This window comes from Tripterygium wilfordii, chromosome 19 (assembly GCF_013401445.1).
Source record: "Tripterygium wilfordii isolate XIE 37 chromosome 19, ASM1340144v1, whole genome shotgun sequence".
Classification (NCBI taxonomy): Eukaryota; Viridiplantae; Streptophyta; class Magnoliopsida; order Celastrales; family Celastraceae; genus Tripterygium; species Tripterygium wilfordii.
This window is the reverse complement of record NC_052250.1, coordinates 13089634-13101767: the sequence shown is the minus strand read 5'-3', so window position 1 is coordinate 13101767 and position 12134 is coordinate 13089634. Positions and strand designations below refer to the sequence as shown.

General features: G+C 37.7%; 3 protein-coding genes across 4 annotated transcripts; 2 read left to right on the top strand and 1 right to left on the bottom strand.

Moving 5' to 3' along the window:
* Window positions 1–42: 42 nt before the first annotated feature.
* On the bottom strand, window positions 43–1824 carry LOC119986277 (MYB-like transcription factor ODO1). The gene is made up of 2 exons (XM_038830853.1): window positions 1341–1824; window positions 43–704 (listed from the first exon to the last, which is right to left on the bottom strand). Exons 1-2 carry the CDS (start codon window positions 1601–1603, stop codon window positions 161–163), a joined length of 807 nt encoding a protein of 268 aa, XP_038686781.1. The 5' UTR covers window positions 1604–1824; the 3' UTR covers window positions 43–160.
* Window positions 1825–5423: 3599 nt separating this feature from the next.
* Window positions 5424–9709, top strand: LOC119985803 (UMP-CMP kinase-like). Of its 2 annotated transcripts, none has more exons than XM_038830199.1 (10): window positions 5424–5558; window positions 5681–5945; window positions 6128–6169; window positions 7198–7252; window positions 8027–8144; window positions 8235–8391; window positions 8705–8785; window positions 8862–8969; window positions 9101–9166; window positions 9383–9709. In XM_038830199.1, the coding sequence occupies exons 2-10, from the start codon at window positions 5880–5882 to the stop codon at window positions 9419–9421; spliced, it is 732 nt and encodes a 243-aa protein (XP_038686127.1). In that variant the 5' UTR covers window positions 5424–5558; window positions 5681–5879; the 3' UTR covers window positions 9422–9709. The 2 variants fall into 2 exon arrangements, with proteins under 2 accessions (XP_038686127.1, XP_038686128.1); XM_038830200.1 differs by having other exon boundaries at window positions 5446–5558; window positions 5713–5945.
* Window positions 9710–9811: 102 nt separating this feature from the next.
* On the top strand, window positions 9812–11973 carry LOC119985802 (pentatricopeptide repeat-containing protein At4g25270, chloroplastic-like). The gene is given in 2 exon segments (XM_038830198.1): window positions 9812–10171; window positions 10173–11973. Coding segments are annotated over 2 exon segments (1920 nt in total). The 5' UTR covers window positions 9812–9817; the 3' UTR covers window positions 11739–11973.
* The last annotated feature ends 161 nt before the right edge of the window (window positions 11974–12134 follow it).

Sequence of the window (12134 nt, the reverse complement as noted above, 5' to 3'; positions counted from 1 at the left end):
TGTTGCTCCGGGCCTTTGTGAGAATAATTATAGTTCAAGATCATATAGAAAGGAGTGAAATGAATTTTAATTAAAGACTGGGATTGAAACCCAATTACATTTGACTGTCCAGTACTTATATCAAACCCTGTTGGTTACTACGTACTAGAGTGCAAATAAATTAGTGCTTATTGCCATTCATTTCTGGTGGAGCAATACTCATGCTCATATCATTTAGATAAGCAGTTCCCAAGTCCTCATCTTTCAAATCTTGGTAGTCTAATAACCAGGAAGATGAGCTCTCATCAGACCAATTACAAAGTCCAAACTCCTGGTCATCATCTTTGGTTGTTGCCATGAAGTTCCATGATGAATTGTCCAAAAATGCATCAGATAATATGTAACTCATTAGCAAGTCATCCTCACTGCAGTTAGGGTCTAACGACGGCGATTCGTCGGTGGAGGAGCTTGAATTGTTATCGGCGGAGGAGGAGGAGACATGGTCACAATCTTTGAGTGATAATTGCTGCTGCTGATCACCACCAAAATTGGATTGATTGTTGTTTATTTGTTCTTTTGATGAGGTTTCTTCCTCTTTGTGCAGAGGTTCATGAGTAACAGGATCAATCCCCATCTTGATCAACTTTTTCTTGATGTGGGTGTTCCAATGATTCTTGATCTCATTATCGGTTCTTCCTGGCAATCTTGATGCAATTTTGGACCACCTAAGGAAAAGGAAAGTGCAACAATTAATACATTATTTCAAAAAGAAATAATAATCTTTCTAAAAGTTAGGTCTAATTTGATACTAAACATCATATTCAACAATCATTTGTCAATTACTTTACTGACTAATTCCAACTTGTATTATTCATTAAAGAAATGTGTTATTTTTTATTAAGTGGAGTGGAAATTGAGGATAGTATATATATATGTTCTATTATAATGGATATGCAAGATTTTATGTTTTGTCACTTTCAGTTTTAGGTGTTCCAAAATGATGAATATCCAACCATTTGTATTCTTATCCCAACTGCTCACGACTTGGACGTACATGATTCAAATCATGTGCATACAATAGTATAACTCAACAGATTGAATAACTAGGATACCTATCATCACTATTATTGGTGTCTCTTCATCAAGCACAATCAATGAAATCGTACGAGACATAGATGCATGGTGACATAAGATGCAAAATCAACACTGTATCAATTTTGTTTAGGATTAATAGGCAGATAATACTTTTACCATACACATGTCAAGAAATTAATTACCAAGAATTCAAGAAATGATAGTACCTTTTGATATAATTAAGCACATAAATCAATAATGGTGTAGAGAAGAGAAGAGAAGAGTACCTATTGCCAAGATTGGCATGGAGATCAATAACAAGTTGTTCTTCATCATCGGTCAGGAGGCCTCGCTTCAAGTCCGGCCGTAGGTAATTAGTCCAGCGGAGTCGACAGCTCTTGCCACAACGGCGGAGTCCGGCCAGCTTCGGCACCGCACGCCAGCAACATTGGCCATGTGTGAGGATAAAATTGATCAGTTTTTGGTCCTCCTCGGCTGTCCAAGGCCCCTTCTTTACACCAAGTTTGTCACAACAAGGTTGCCTACCCATCTCTCTCACTCTTATTGCTATTAAAACGCTACGCTCACAACAACCACCCCGAGAGACTCTAAGCCCCACTCACCCACCTTTATATACTTGCTTCACTTCCTAATGACTTGTAAAGAGATCAAAGCTTGAATATTCAGCTATACTTTTTCTCCCGCGCGTGCATGACACCGTCGAATTGGTCATGCTAATTGCATTGTGATCATGGCAAGAAATGTGGCTGCCCAGCCTCCTGCCGTTCCGCCTTTTATAATCAAACTCGAATGTTTGTGTGGTTTCACGCGCCAGTCGCATGTGAGAAGCGCAAATTTATATAAGCACATGACGGGCCCAACCAACAGTTCTTGAGAGGGGCCTGGTACCTAACCACGGAATCGGATGGGCTCCCTTGAGTTCAAGTTCCAATCCTTTCTAGGCCCACGAGTGCGACTGTCCGAAAAGAAATACCATACAAGAAACTGACACGTAAACCTACGAAATTTTATCATTTTATCAAAATAATTAAAAACCTCTAGTTTCTAACCAAAAAAAAAAAAGCACCTCTAGTTTCTTTCCTAAGCATTTCATCACGAGAGCGTCAGCACTTTCTTTTTTAGGGAGAACCACATCATATAAATTTACCTTTTGATATCTGATATGACTTTAAACTCAGACTATCAAACCTGAGTACACGGCGAAAATATATATATATAGATATCATTTTTCCACCTGAGTACTATCAGACCCGATTGTTTAGTTGTGATTAATATTTTATTGGGTTAAGTGATAGATGTATAATCATCGTTAATTGAGTCATTCGTCTTTTGAGCTCTAACTAATTACTTAAGCTCATATTATGTAATTAATTTTCTTATTAAGTTAAGATGGGACATGTATTGTGCATAGTAATCTAATATATCTATATAAAATTTACTTTAAGAACATATTTTAAGGGAGTCGGCCGCTCACCCTTGGGTGGGCATGCTTCCGTCATTTCCTGCACGTACAAAAGTTTCTCACTTGACGACCAGGTAACTCTCAATGAAAATCAAACTAAGTTATACGATTTAACCTTAGAAAGATTCATCAATTAAGTTATCATTTAAGTGGTTGTCGATACCCCACCATTAGGCACATTCTTTTTTCCCAATGATAATCTTTAATGTACTAGCACACGGTTTCAAGTGCGTCACATTCATGGTGTTGGAATATATTATGGTGGTAGGTGGTAACAAGGACTTGGTAACCACGAAACATGTTAGTTTTTTCTTGATTCATATTAGATGACAACTATATTCTAATGTTTTGTACACTAACTTAGTTGACTTCAGATGAAATCACGAAAATTAAACACATTTTACAGCTCTTAGTTAAAGTTTGAACTTAGCTACGATTGAGATTTTTCGAGTGTGTTTGGATTGAGGGATTTGGAGGGAAGGGAAATAGAGTTTCCTTCCAATTCCCTTGTTTGGATAGTTTATTAAAAATTAAGGGGAGGGATTTGAGGGGATTTGAGAGGAAGATTTCATTAAATTTTTGTTAAAATTCTCTCTCTCCAATATGGAGTCATTTGGAGGGAAGGGATTACTAATTAAGTCATTTGTAAGTTAAATATCTATTTTACCCTTGTACATAATATTTTAACATAAAAAGAATGATAAATTAATAAGTTAAACAAATTTTCTTTCATTCTTTTTTTTATCTATCCAAACATGGAAGAGGGAAAAATAGTCCCCCTTCCCCTCTCTTCCCTTCTCTCCCCCTCCCCTCCCTTCTCTTCTCTTCCCCCCAAATCCCTCAATCCAAACACACTCTTCAAGTATTATGCTTATTTCAGTTTAGTTACAACCCTATTCAACACCAGGATTCAGGTGGGGGAGAATTGGTTGACAAATAAGTTTGAAAATCTGACTAGTCTTTTTGTCCGTATTTATTTTTTCTACAAGCAACATGCATGTATATTATAAAGAAATGAGAGATACATAAAGGACACCAAAGATATTACAAAACCACATCCCAAATAACTAACTATATTGTCCGTTTTGGAATTTTGGTTCTCGTAGATACATTGGATTATCCTTACGGGTTTGTTCGTCATGATCCCAGCAACTGAGTCTTGGCCCAAGTTACTTAAACCCATGAAAAAACCTATTTGGTGTTTAAAAGTGGGTTTTGTCCATATATACCCATCGGTAGACTTAATTAAGTCATCGAACATTGAATACACATATGTCTAACCTAGTCGATTGTCAACCGAGCCACCTCTTGTTGGTGACTAACATTTTGTGTTACTGAAATTAAATTTGACTAGTGTGCATGGAATAAGTATATTGTACAGAACTTGAATGCATACAAGACCGACCTAGCCATTTTAGTACCTAAAGTGGCACGGTAAAGTACTGATGTCCTATTACAAAAAAAAAATTCACAAAATGAGACGGTACTAACTTAGTTGACTTTAGATGAAATCACTAAAATTAAACACATTTTAAAGTTCTTGGTTAAAGTTTAAACTTAGCTAGGATTGAGATTCTTCAAGTATTTATGTTTATTTCAGTTTAGTTGCAACCTATTCAACACCAGGGTTCGGGTGGGGGGGGATTGGTTGACAAATTAGTTGGAATTTTGACTAGTCTTTTTGTCCGTTTTTCTTTTTTCTACAAGCAACATGCATGTATATAATAAAGAAAGGAGAGATAAAAAGGAAATCCAAGATGGCCTAAGTAATTTAATACAATAAGACTAAAAGGCTTGACTAGCTAGTATTTTGTGTTTGTAAAATTAAATTCGATTTGTATGCATCGAATAAGTATATTGCACAAAACTTAAATGCATACAAGATCGGCTTAACTATTTTGGTGGCTAAAGCGGCACGGCAAAGTATTGATGTCCTATTACAAAAAAAAAAAAAAAATCATAAAATGAGACGGTACTCATACAAATTTTATATCAAAAGTGAAGAACGAGCTTAAAACAAAGTATAAATACAAAATATAAATATAAAATCTGATATTGGTGCTTTATAAATAGTGCAATCCAGTTTAATGAAAAGAGTTACTAAAGAATTTTGATTTTGGGATTTTTTATAAAAGAATAATTAATTATGTTGCCACCGAAGCCCTAGGCTTGGGCTGCTTTAGGCTAGGGCTGCTTTAGGCTAGGGCGGACCCTGGATGCATATTGTTGTAATGAGATTTCTATATGTCATAGGCTAAACATGAAATTATTCTCTTGTGGATATAAATACTTATCTCAACGACCCTTTTTTTAAAATGATTTCTTTTTGTTTTTGGGTCGGTATATCTATGTTTGTCTTATAGTATAGGTCAGTCATTACGTTTATGGTCACAATGACAAACTTGTTTGTTTGCAAATGAAAGGATATGATGTTCACAGCATTTGAGTGAAATAAAATGTTAGAAAAATATGCTTTGACTTTGCCCTTTTCATTTTTCAATAACCTGCTTCATTGTCCTCTTTCGTGTAGTATTACGTAGCTATGTTGTTCTCTTCTTTGGCTGTTTTGTCTCTACTGGGGTCTTAATGAGAAGTGATAAGGATCTTAGTAAATAGGATCTCAATTATTCAAGTAAATAATGTCACTATTTGTTTCAATTATCAGGGTCCCAACACTTACATCAATTAAAAAATAAGAATGACACAATTATTTACTGGAATGATTGATCCCATCTATTGGAATCCATATCTTTTTTGATTGAAATTATATTGAACTGTGCCGTATAGTTGAAAGAAAAAAGAAGCATGTGGGGCTAAGTGGTTGTAGATGTAGAATAGGCCTAACTGAGATAATATCGCCCATGAAGAAATGTAAGCCCAAACCAAACAAATAGCCTTAGAGCAACCAAGCCCTAACAACCAGATGAAGCAAACACAAACACAAACACAAATCGCGTAGGCAAACCAGAGAAGATGAAGCTGAGCAAGCACTGGGATATGTATATGGCTTTATTCTTTACAGGTAATCCCATGTTTCATTGATCATTGAGCCCAACTTTGTCAAGTATGGTCTGTGGGTGAACGGACAGGCCTGTTTACACCTTTTCTGGCCCATAAAACCCAAATACTTTTCCGGGTCCACAGTTTGTAGTAGTTCGCGGCCTGACCCTTTGCAGGACATACCGAGTTACCGGCATACACTATGAATAGCAGCGTTACCTGTTCGACGAAATGCCTAACTGAAAGACGGAGGGTGCAAAAACCGAAACTAGATCGAGGGAAAAGCGCCAGAGATACAAGAGTGTGGATGCGAAAGAGAAACACAGCTTGAGAAGCAAGAGCGATGTGGAGGCGCGTGATTTCTCTTTCTTCCTCGATATCTTCCTCAAAATCAACCTTATCAAACCAGGTAAGAAGCTCCTACGCCCTTCATTATTCGGCAGCCGAAGGTCTTTGATGCCTCCAGTTTCGATTGTTGATTCCTTTCATTTAATGTAGGGTTCATTTTGGATGCACTTTTTTAAGTGAAATTTATGTCTATTTCTCTTGTACTTGTACTTTTGGTATCTTGATTCTCATTATTGATGGCAGGCTGCTTATAGGTTGAAGGTCTGGGAGTCGCTTACTACGGAGGTATTGGCTCTGTTATGGTATAAGACGTCCCTGTTTAAGGAATTTTTCTGGTTCATTTATTTGGACTTATCTAATTTGCCAATATAATATTCTTAGTGATGCTTTTGAGAGTTTTCCCCTGCATATCAAAATATTTAGGGGGAAAAATTCAAAGTCTGTGAAGTGGAGGGTCAAATCCCCAACCTCAACCCCCCATGAGGGGGCAGAAGGACCAGCTTGGCAACCTGGAGGATCATTTTCTTGCCTTTGGTTCCTGCATTTATTTTTCAAGAGTGAAACTGTTCTCGTTGAACATAGCCCATCTACAACCTATTCCAACCAGTCTACATGAATTCTGTTTCTTTATTTTCAGAATTCAGGATTGCATGGTTAAATTATTTTCTGAGGACTTGCCTTTTGCTTTCTGGCTGTATTGCTTTAGATTGATAATTGATCTAATTAGGTAAGTCCAAGAGGGCAAGTATGAGAAAATGACTCAAACTAGTATGGCTTGAATTGACATTTATGTTTTTATATTGAAGAAAATTATTGAAAACCTAGAGAGCTTTCTCTACTAAGTATTACTTATCTTTTTATTAATCATATACAGAGGGCTATCTTTGTTAGCTTTGTTGTAGACCCTGCATCCTCATTCAAGGTAAAACCATCTAGTGAGGTTCCCTAGAGATTCTTGACCAGAATGAAATACTTTGAAAATGTCTAGTCAAATAAAGAGTGCAAAGGTGCTCTCCAATGTGGGAAGCATGATTCTCGGCTTGATTATACTATGGTATTGACACTTACTGATTAACTCAACTTTGTATCTTGTAATCTTTTGATTTTTGTTATTTAATGTATTAATTGTAGCTTTTTTAGTTAGCTTTGGTAACAATTAGCAATCTTTATGCTCTACCCTGACCGAAAATACATTAAAAAAAGAGGTTTTTTATTTACTGACTGAACTTTTCTGTTTAACATATATAAGGTCAATTGTATTTCCTTTTTTTCTTAAAAAATTCTAATCACGTTTGTTTCTTGTTTAAACGCAGCCAAAAGGTGGGATTGTATCCTGGGACAAAACTCCATTCATAACCTTTGTGTTAGGTAACCATTATGCATTGTTAATTCCAAATAATATGCCTCTTTGACAGAAGGTGGGTGGTATGTTGATGCAACATGAACCACCATGGCGTTTTGAATGCCACAGCACATCATATGTTGTGTCCTTTGTTACTTTTTGAAAGAAATTCTTCTAAAAAACTCCCATCTACATGGCTCCCACAGTGGAGGTAGGGTCGAGGAAAGGCATGATGTATGCAATCTTACTGCCACATTGCAGATGTTTCATAGATTTGAACATATGAGATGAGTCTCTAGGCTTCAAAGCAACTCTACGATTAGGTTGTGGTTAGGCTCTTAATTGATATTTTGGTGAAGGTTTTGCCTATATGATCATACATCGTTAAAATATGGCTCCATGCTAACTGTAATGCTCATTTTTCCAGTGACCTTTCGAATTAATAATTTGGCAATGAATTTGAGTTGCATTTTGAAGGTAACGAAGATAATGTAGGTGATGGGTGAAAAAAGATACATTGTATGTTTCTAATGCAACATCTTGCCAATTGCCAGGCAAGATTTTGGAAAAAGAAAAATGAAGAACACATTATTGTTGGTAGAAATATTTTTTTCTTTCTAGACTATGTCTTTGCAATTTTCACATCATGAAGAAGCAACTTTAGAGGCTTATGAGCATTTGTAAGATTCTGCCTGATAATGTTTTCATGAAAGTGTTCTGTAATGATTGCTTGCTTATTTGTTTGAATCATGAATGTCCGATGCTTTGCTCAATATTGAACTGAATCGCTATGTTCACAGGTGGCCCTGGTAGTGGAAAAGGTACTCAATGTGAAAAAATTGTTGAGACTTTTGGATTCACACATCTCAGTGCAGGAGATTTGTTAAGGAGGGAAATAGCTTCTAATAGTAAAGATGGGTAAAAATTGTAGATTCTTGCCAAATGTCTTTTGTTGAGCACGTTATTTAAATTCTGTAAAAGTCATTTGATCATCGCATGCAATTGCAGGACCATGATTCTTAAAGCAGTTATTGAGGGAAAAATTGTTCCTTCTGAAGTGACAGTCAAATTGATAAAAAAGGAGATGGAATCAAGTGATAATGTTAAATTTCTCATTGATGGTTTTCCAAGAACTGAGGAGAATCGCATAGCATTTGAACAGATGGTGAGTTTCATTATGTGCATTGTCTTTTCTTCCTTTCTTTTTTAAATGTTTGACTTCTTATTTCTGCCATGCCTTCAAAGGTTTAACTATCTTATCCGCGGATTAATTTTCTGTTGTTATTTTGTGAACAATGAGGGAAAACAAATCTCTTTCCGGAATAATGGGATACGTAGTTAAATCAAAGGAGAAACAAGTGATTACAAAAAGGGAGATTTGAAACTGGATTTGTTCTAACCTGAGACCAGGCTATTTGTTAGCATTAGCTCTATGGTTCTGCTTTCTTATGGTCATTACCACTTTGTTCCCCATGCAGATTGGAGCAGAACCCAACATTGTGCTTTACTTCGATTGCCCTGAAAAAGAGATGGTAGAGCGAGTGCTAAGCCGTAATCAGGTACATAGTACTTATGATAATCCATTTTATAAATCATATGAAGTATTATTCAAGTTACAGCATTGTTGTATTGTAGGGCCGAGTTGATGATAATATAAATACCATGGAGAAGCGCCTTAAAGTGTTTGAAGCATTAAGTCTTCCAGTTATTAACTATTACTCCAATAAAGGGAAGCTCCACAAGGTACATCTAGTCTCTGACAAATATATGTTTGAAGTAGAATTCTTAGTTTTCCTGGCATTTTTCTGGGGCAGAGTATGTTGTGAATAAGATGCAATGATTATATTCCTTCAATCATGACATTTTTGGTTCAGATTGATGCAGTTGGAACAGTAGATGAGATTTTTGAACAGGTTCGCCCAATTTTCGACGCGTGCAAGGTATCTTTTTTTGTTTCTATTCTCATTTAACCAAAACAAACCATGACTGTTTAGCTGGCATTCGCTGGATGGCATGTTAGTTTATCTCATGCTCTATAGTCTATGCTTTTGCTTAAAATGCATGTCTCTGCTGGGTAGGAATGATCAATATTTCTAAAGGCATCAACGCAAGACATTTTGTTAACATCATGTGCTTATAACCTTTCTTATTTGTAGGACAACTGGTCTACAACAGGCGACAAAATGAGAATTTAATCCGACAATCCAAGGACAGCATGCACAAACAGCCATCTATGCAATTGGAGTTGCTCCGCCTTTTTCAAGCGGTAATGGGTACTTTGTGCAGAGAAGAGTCCTGAGCAAATGGTTTTGGAAATTCACTGGTGGCATTACCTTTTTCAGCTTAAAGGATGAAATTCTCTCATCTGTATTTTTCTACCTGATGATGTATAATTATGCCCAGAGCAATCTTTGCTGCTCAAATATTTTGTTCGTTCTGAGTTTTGTTTTTTTTTTTAAAAAAAAAAACATATTTCAGGTTAATTGTTCAATAGTAATGAAGAACGGGCTTGAAGAGAGTCTGAACTTTGGTTCAGGGATCTGTGTAAAGAAAGCTAATGAATATATAATGGATCGTGTGTTTTTTTCCCAATGGGTAAAAGCGGCCCAACTCTTGGTAAGAATGGGGGGAGTTTACTGCAGTGCGCCAGTGCCCCTGAACCAAGTCGCCTTACCCGACACAGATTCATGTGTTTTATATGCTTTTTGGATGCTCTTAATGAACAAATCTCCATTTCTTTGGGAGGTCCTGATAAAACATCGTTGAACTGTCATTGGTTACAGAGGGTGGCTAAGCTGGTACCTATCCGTATTGCGCATAAAGGATGTCGATGCCCACAAGGCAGACAGCAGTGGTTGTATCTTTATGATCCCCTCCACACTTATTTTTTCCTCAAAATTGTCCTAAACTTTTCACTAATGGTGACCATTTTACGACCATCGAGTCTACCCAGTACCCACCACTTCACTCCACCTGTACTGCTCTTCAAATCAGAGAAGGAAACAGAGACAATTTTTGAGACAACGAAAACACCGGGAGCAACAATTGAACCAAAACAAAAGGGGTTCCCTCTCGTTCCCAAAATCCTACCCAACCCCTCTCCTAACTCATCACCAACCCCACACCCAGACCAAACTCCAAGCACTCGACTCCGTCCTCGAAGAGCTTGAAACCGCTCTGAAGAATCATGTAAGAGTCGATATTGATACATTTGCTTCCCTTTTAGAAACATGTTACCGCCTAAGAGCTGTAGACCGAGGCATGAGAATCCACGGTCTTATACCCACCAACCTTTTACGCAAAAACGTGGCGCTTTCGTCAAGACTGCTCAGGCTTTATTCCTCTTTTGGGCTTATGGACGACGCACACCAAGTGTTCGACGAAATGGATAGGAGAGATATGTATGCATTTCCGTGGAATGCGCTTATGTCAGGGTACGCAGAATTGGGTTTGTATGAAGATGCCATGGCACTTTACTTTCAAATGGAGGAAGAGGGGGTTGAGCCAGATCGTTTCACATTCCCTCGCGTTTTGAAAGCTTGTGGAGGAATAGGTTCTGTTCAACTTGGATTGGCGGTACACCGCCATTTGGTGCGCTTGGGCTTTGGAAAAGATGGGTTTGTGCTTAATGCGCTTGTGGATATGTATGCCAAATGTGGTGATATTGTCCAGGCTAGAAGGGTTTTTGATAAGGTTGATTGCAAAGACTTGGTTTCGTGGAATTCAATGCTCACTGGTTATATTCGTCACGGGCTTCTAAATGAAGCTCTGGAGATCTTCCATGCGATGATCAAACAAGGATTTGAGCCGGACTCAGTGGCTATATCGTCCATCCTTGCCTGTGGGTGGTCCTTAAAGATTGGAATTCAAATTCATGGGTGGGTTGTTCGACAGGGAATTGAATGGGACTTGTCCATTGCTAATTCTTTGATTGTTCTCTATGCCAGTCATGGGAATGTAGAGCAAGCACGTTGGTTGTTTGATCAAATGCCTGATAGGGATACCATTTCATGGAACTCTATAGTTTCTGCTCACTCTAAAGATCCCAGAGTGTTACAGTATTTCGAGGATATGGAGAATGCTGGTGTTTTGCCTGATGCTATAACGTTTGTGTCGCTGTTATCAGCTTGCGCTCATTTGGGTTTGGTGAAGTTCGGAGAGAGACTATTTTTGCTGATGACTGAAAAATACGGGATTACGCCCATCATGGAACATTATGCTTGCATGGTAAATCTTTACGGGAGGGCGGGGAGGCTTGATGAGGCCTATGCTATTGTAGTGAAAAGAATGGAGTTTGGGGCTGGTCCAACCGTGTGGGGAGCATTGCTATATGCTTGTTACTTACATGGGAATGTAGATATGGGAGAAATTGCCGCTCAAAATCTTTTCGAATTGGAGCCTGATAATGAACATAATTTTGAACTTCTGATGAAAGTTTACAGCAATGCTGGTAGGTTGGAGGATGTGGAGAGAGTCAGAAAAATGATGGAAGATAGAGGATTGGGATGGTAGATCACGTGGGGGTTACTATTAATTCACAGTACCAATGACTTGGAACATTTTAAATTACTTGGAACTCTAATGCAGGTGTGCGATACTAGGTACTGTTCTGAAAACTATGCTGAATACGACTTGGGATATAATCACATGATCATTCCTGATGTTCATTATTTGTAATTTTATATTGTAATCATAAAGTAATTTTTGTACACTTCCTGGCTTTAGAGGGTTAATGAAAATTTCTTTAATGGAATCTCACATGTGCCACTGTGCGAGAATAAGTGGACTTCGAAAGGACCCATCTTTGATTATCTTAATTAACGGCTATAATGTCGGAAGACCAGAATCAAATCACATTGTACCGCCCAAGTCCGGGATTCGGCCCACCATGGACGTAAGCTAGTCGGC

Coding starts and splice junctions, on each gene's coding strand:
- LOC119986277 (XM_038830853.1), bottom strand. CDS start 1,603: ATGGGTAGGCAACCTTGTTGTGACAAACTTGGTGTAAAGAAGGGGCCT. Junction 705..1,340: donor CATGCCAATCTTGGCAATAG/GTACTCTTCTCT, acceptor CCTTTTCCTTAG/GTGGTCCAAAATTGCATCAA.
- LOC119985803 (XM_038830199.1), top strand. CDS start 5,880: ATGTGGAGGCGCGTGATTTCTCTTTCTTCCTCGATATCTTCCTCAAAA. Junction 7,253..8,026: donor ATTCATAACCTTTGTGTTAG/GTAACCATTATG, acceptor CTATGTTCACAG/GTGGCCCTGGTAGTGGAAAA. Junction 8,970..9,100: donor ATAAAGGGAAGCTCCACAAG/GTACATCTAGTC, acceptor TTTTTGGTTCAG/ATTGATGCAGTTGGAACAGT.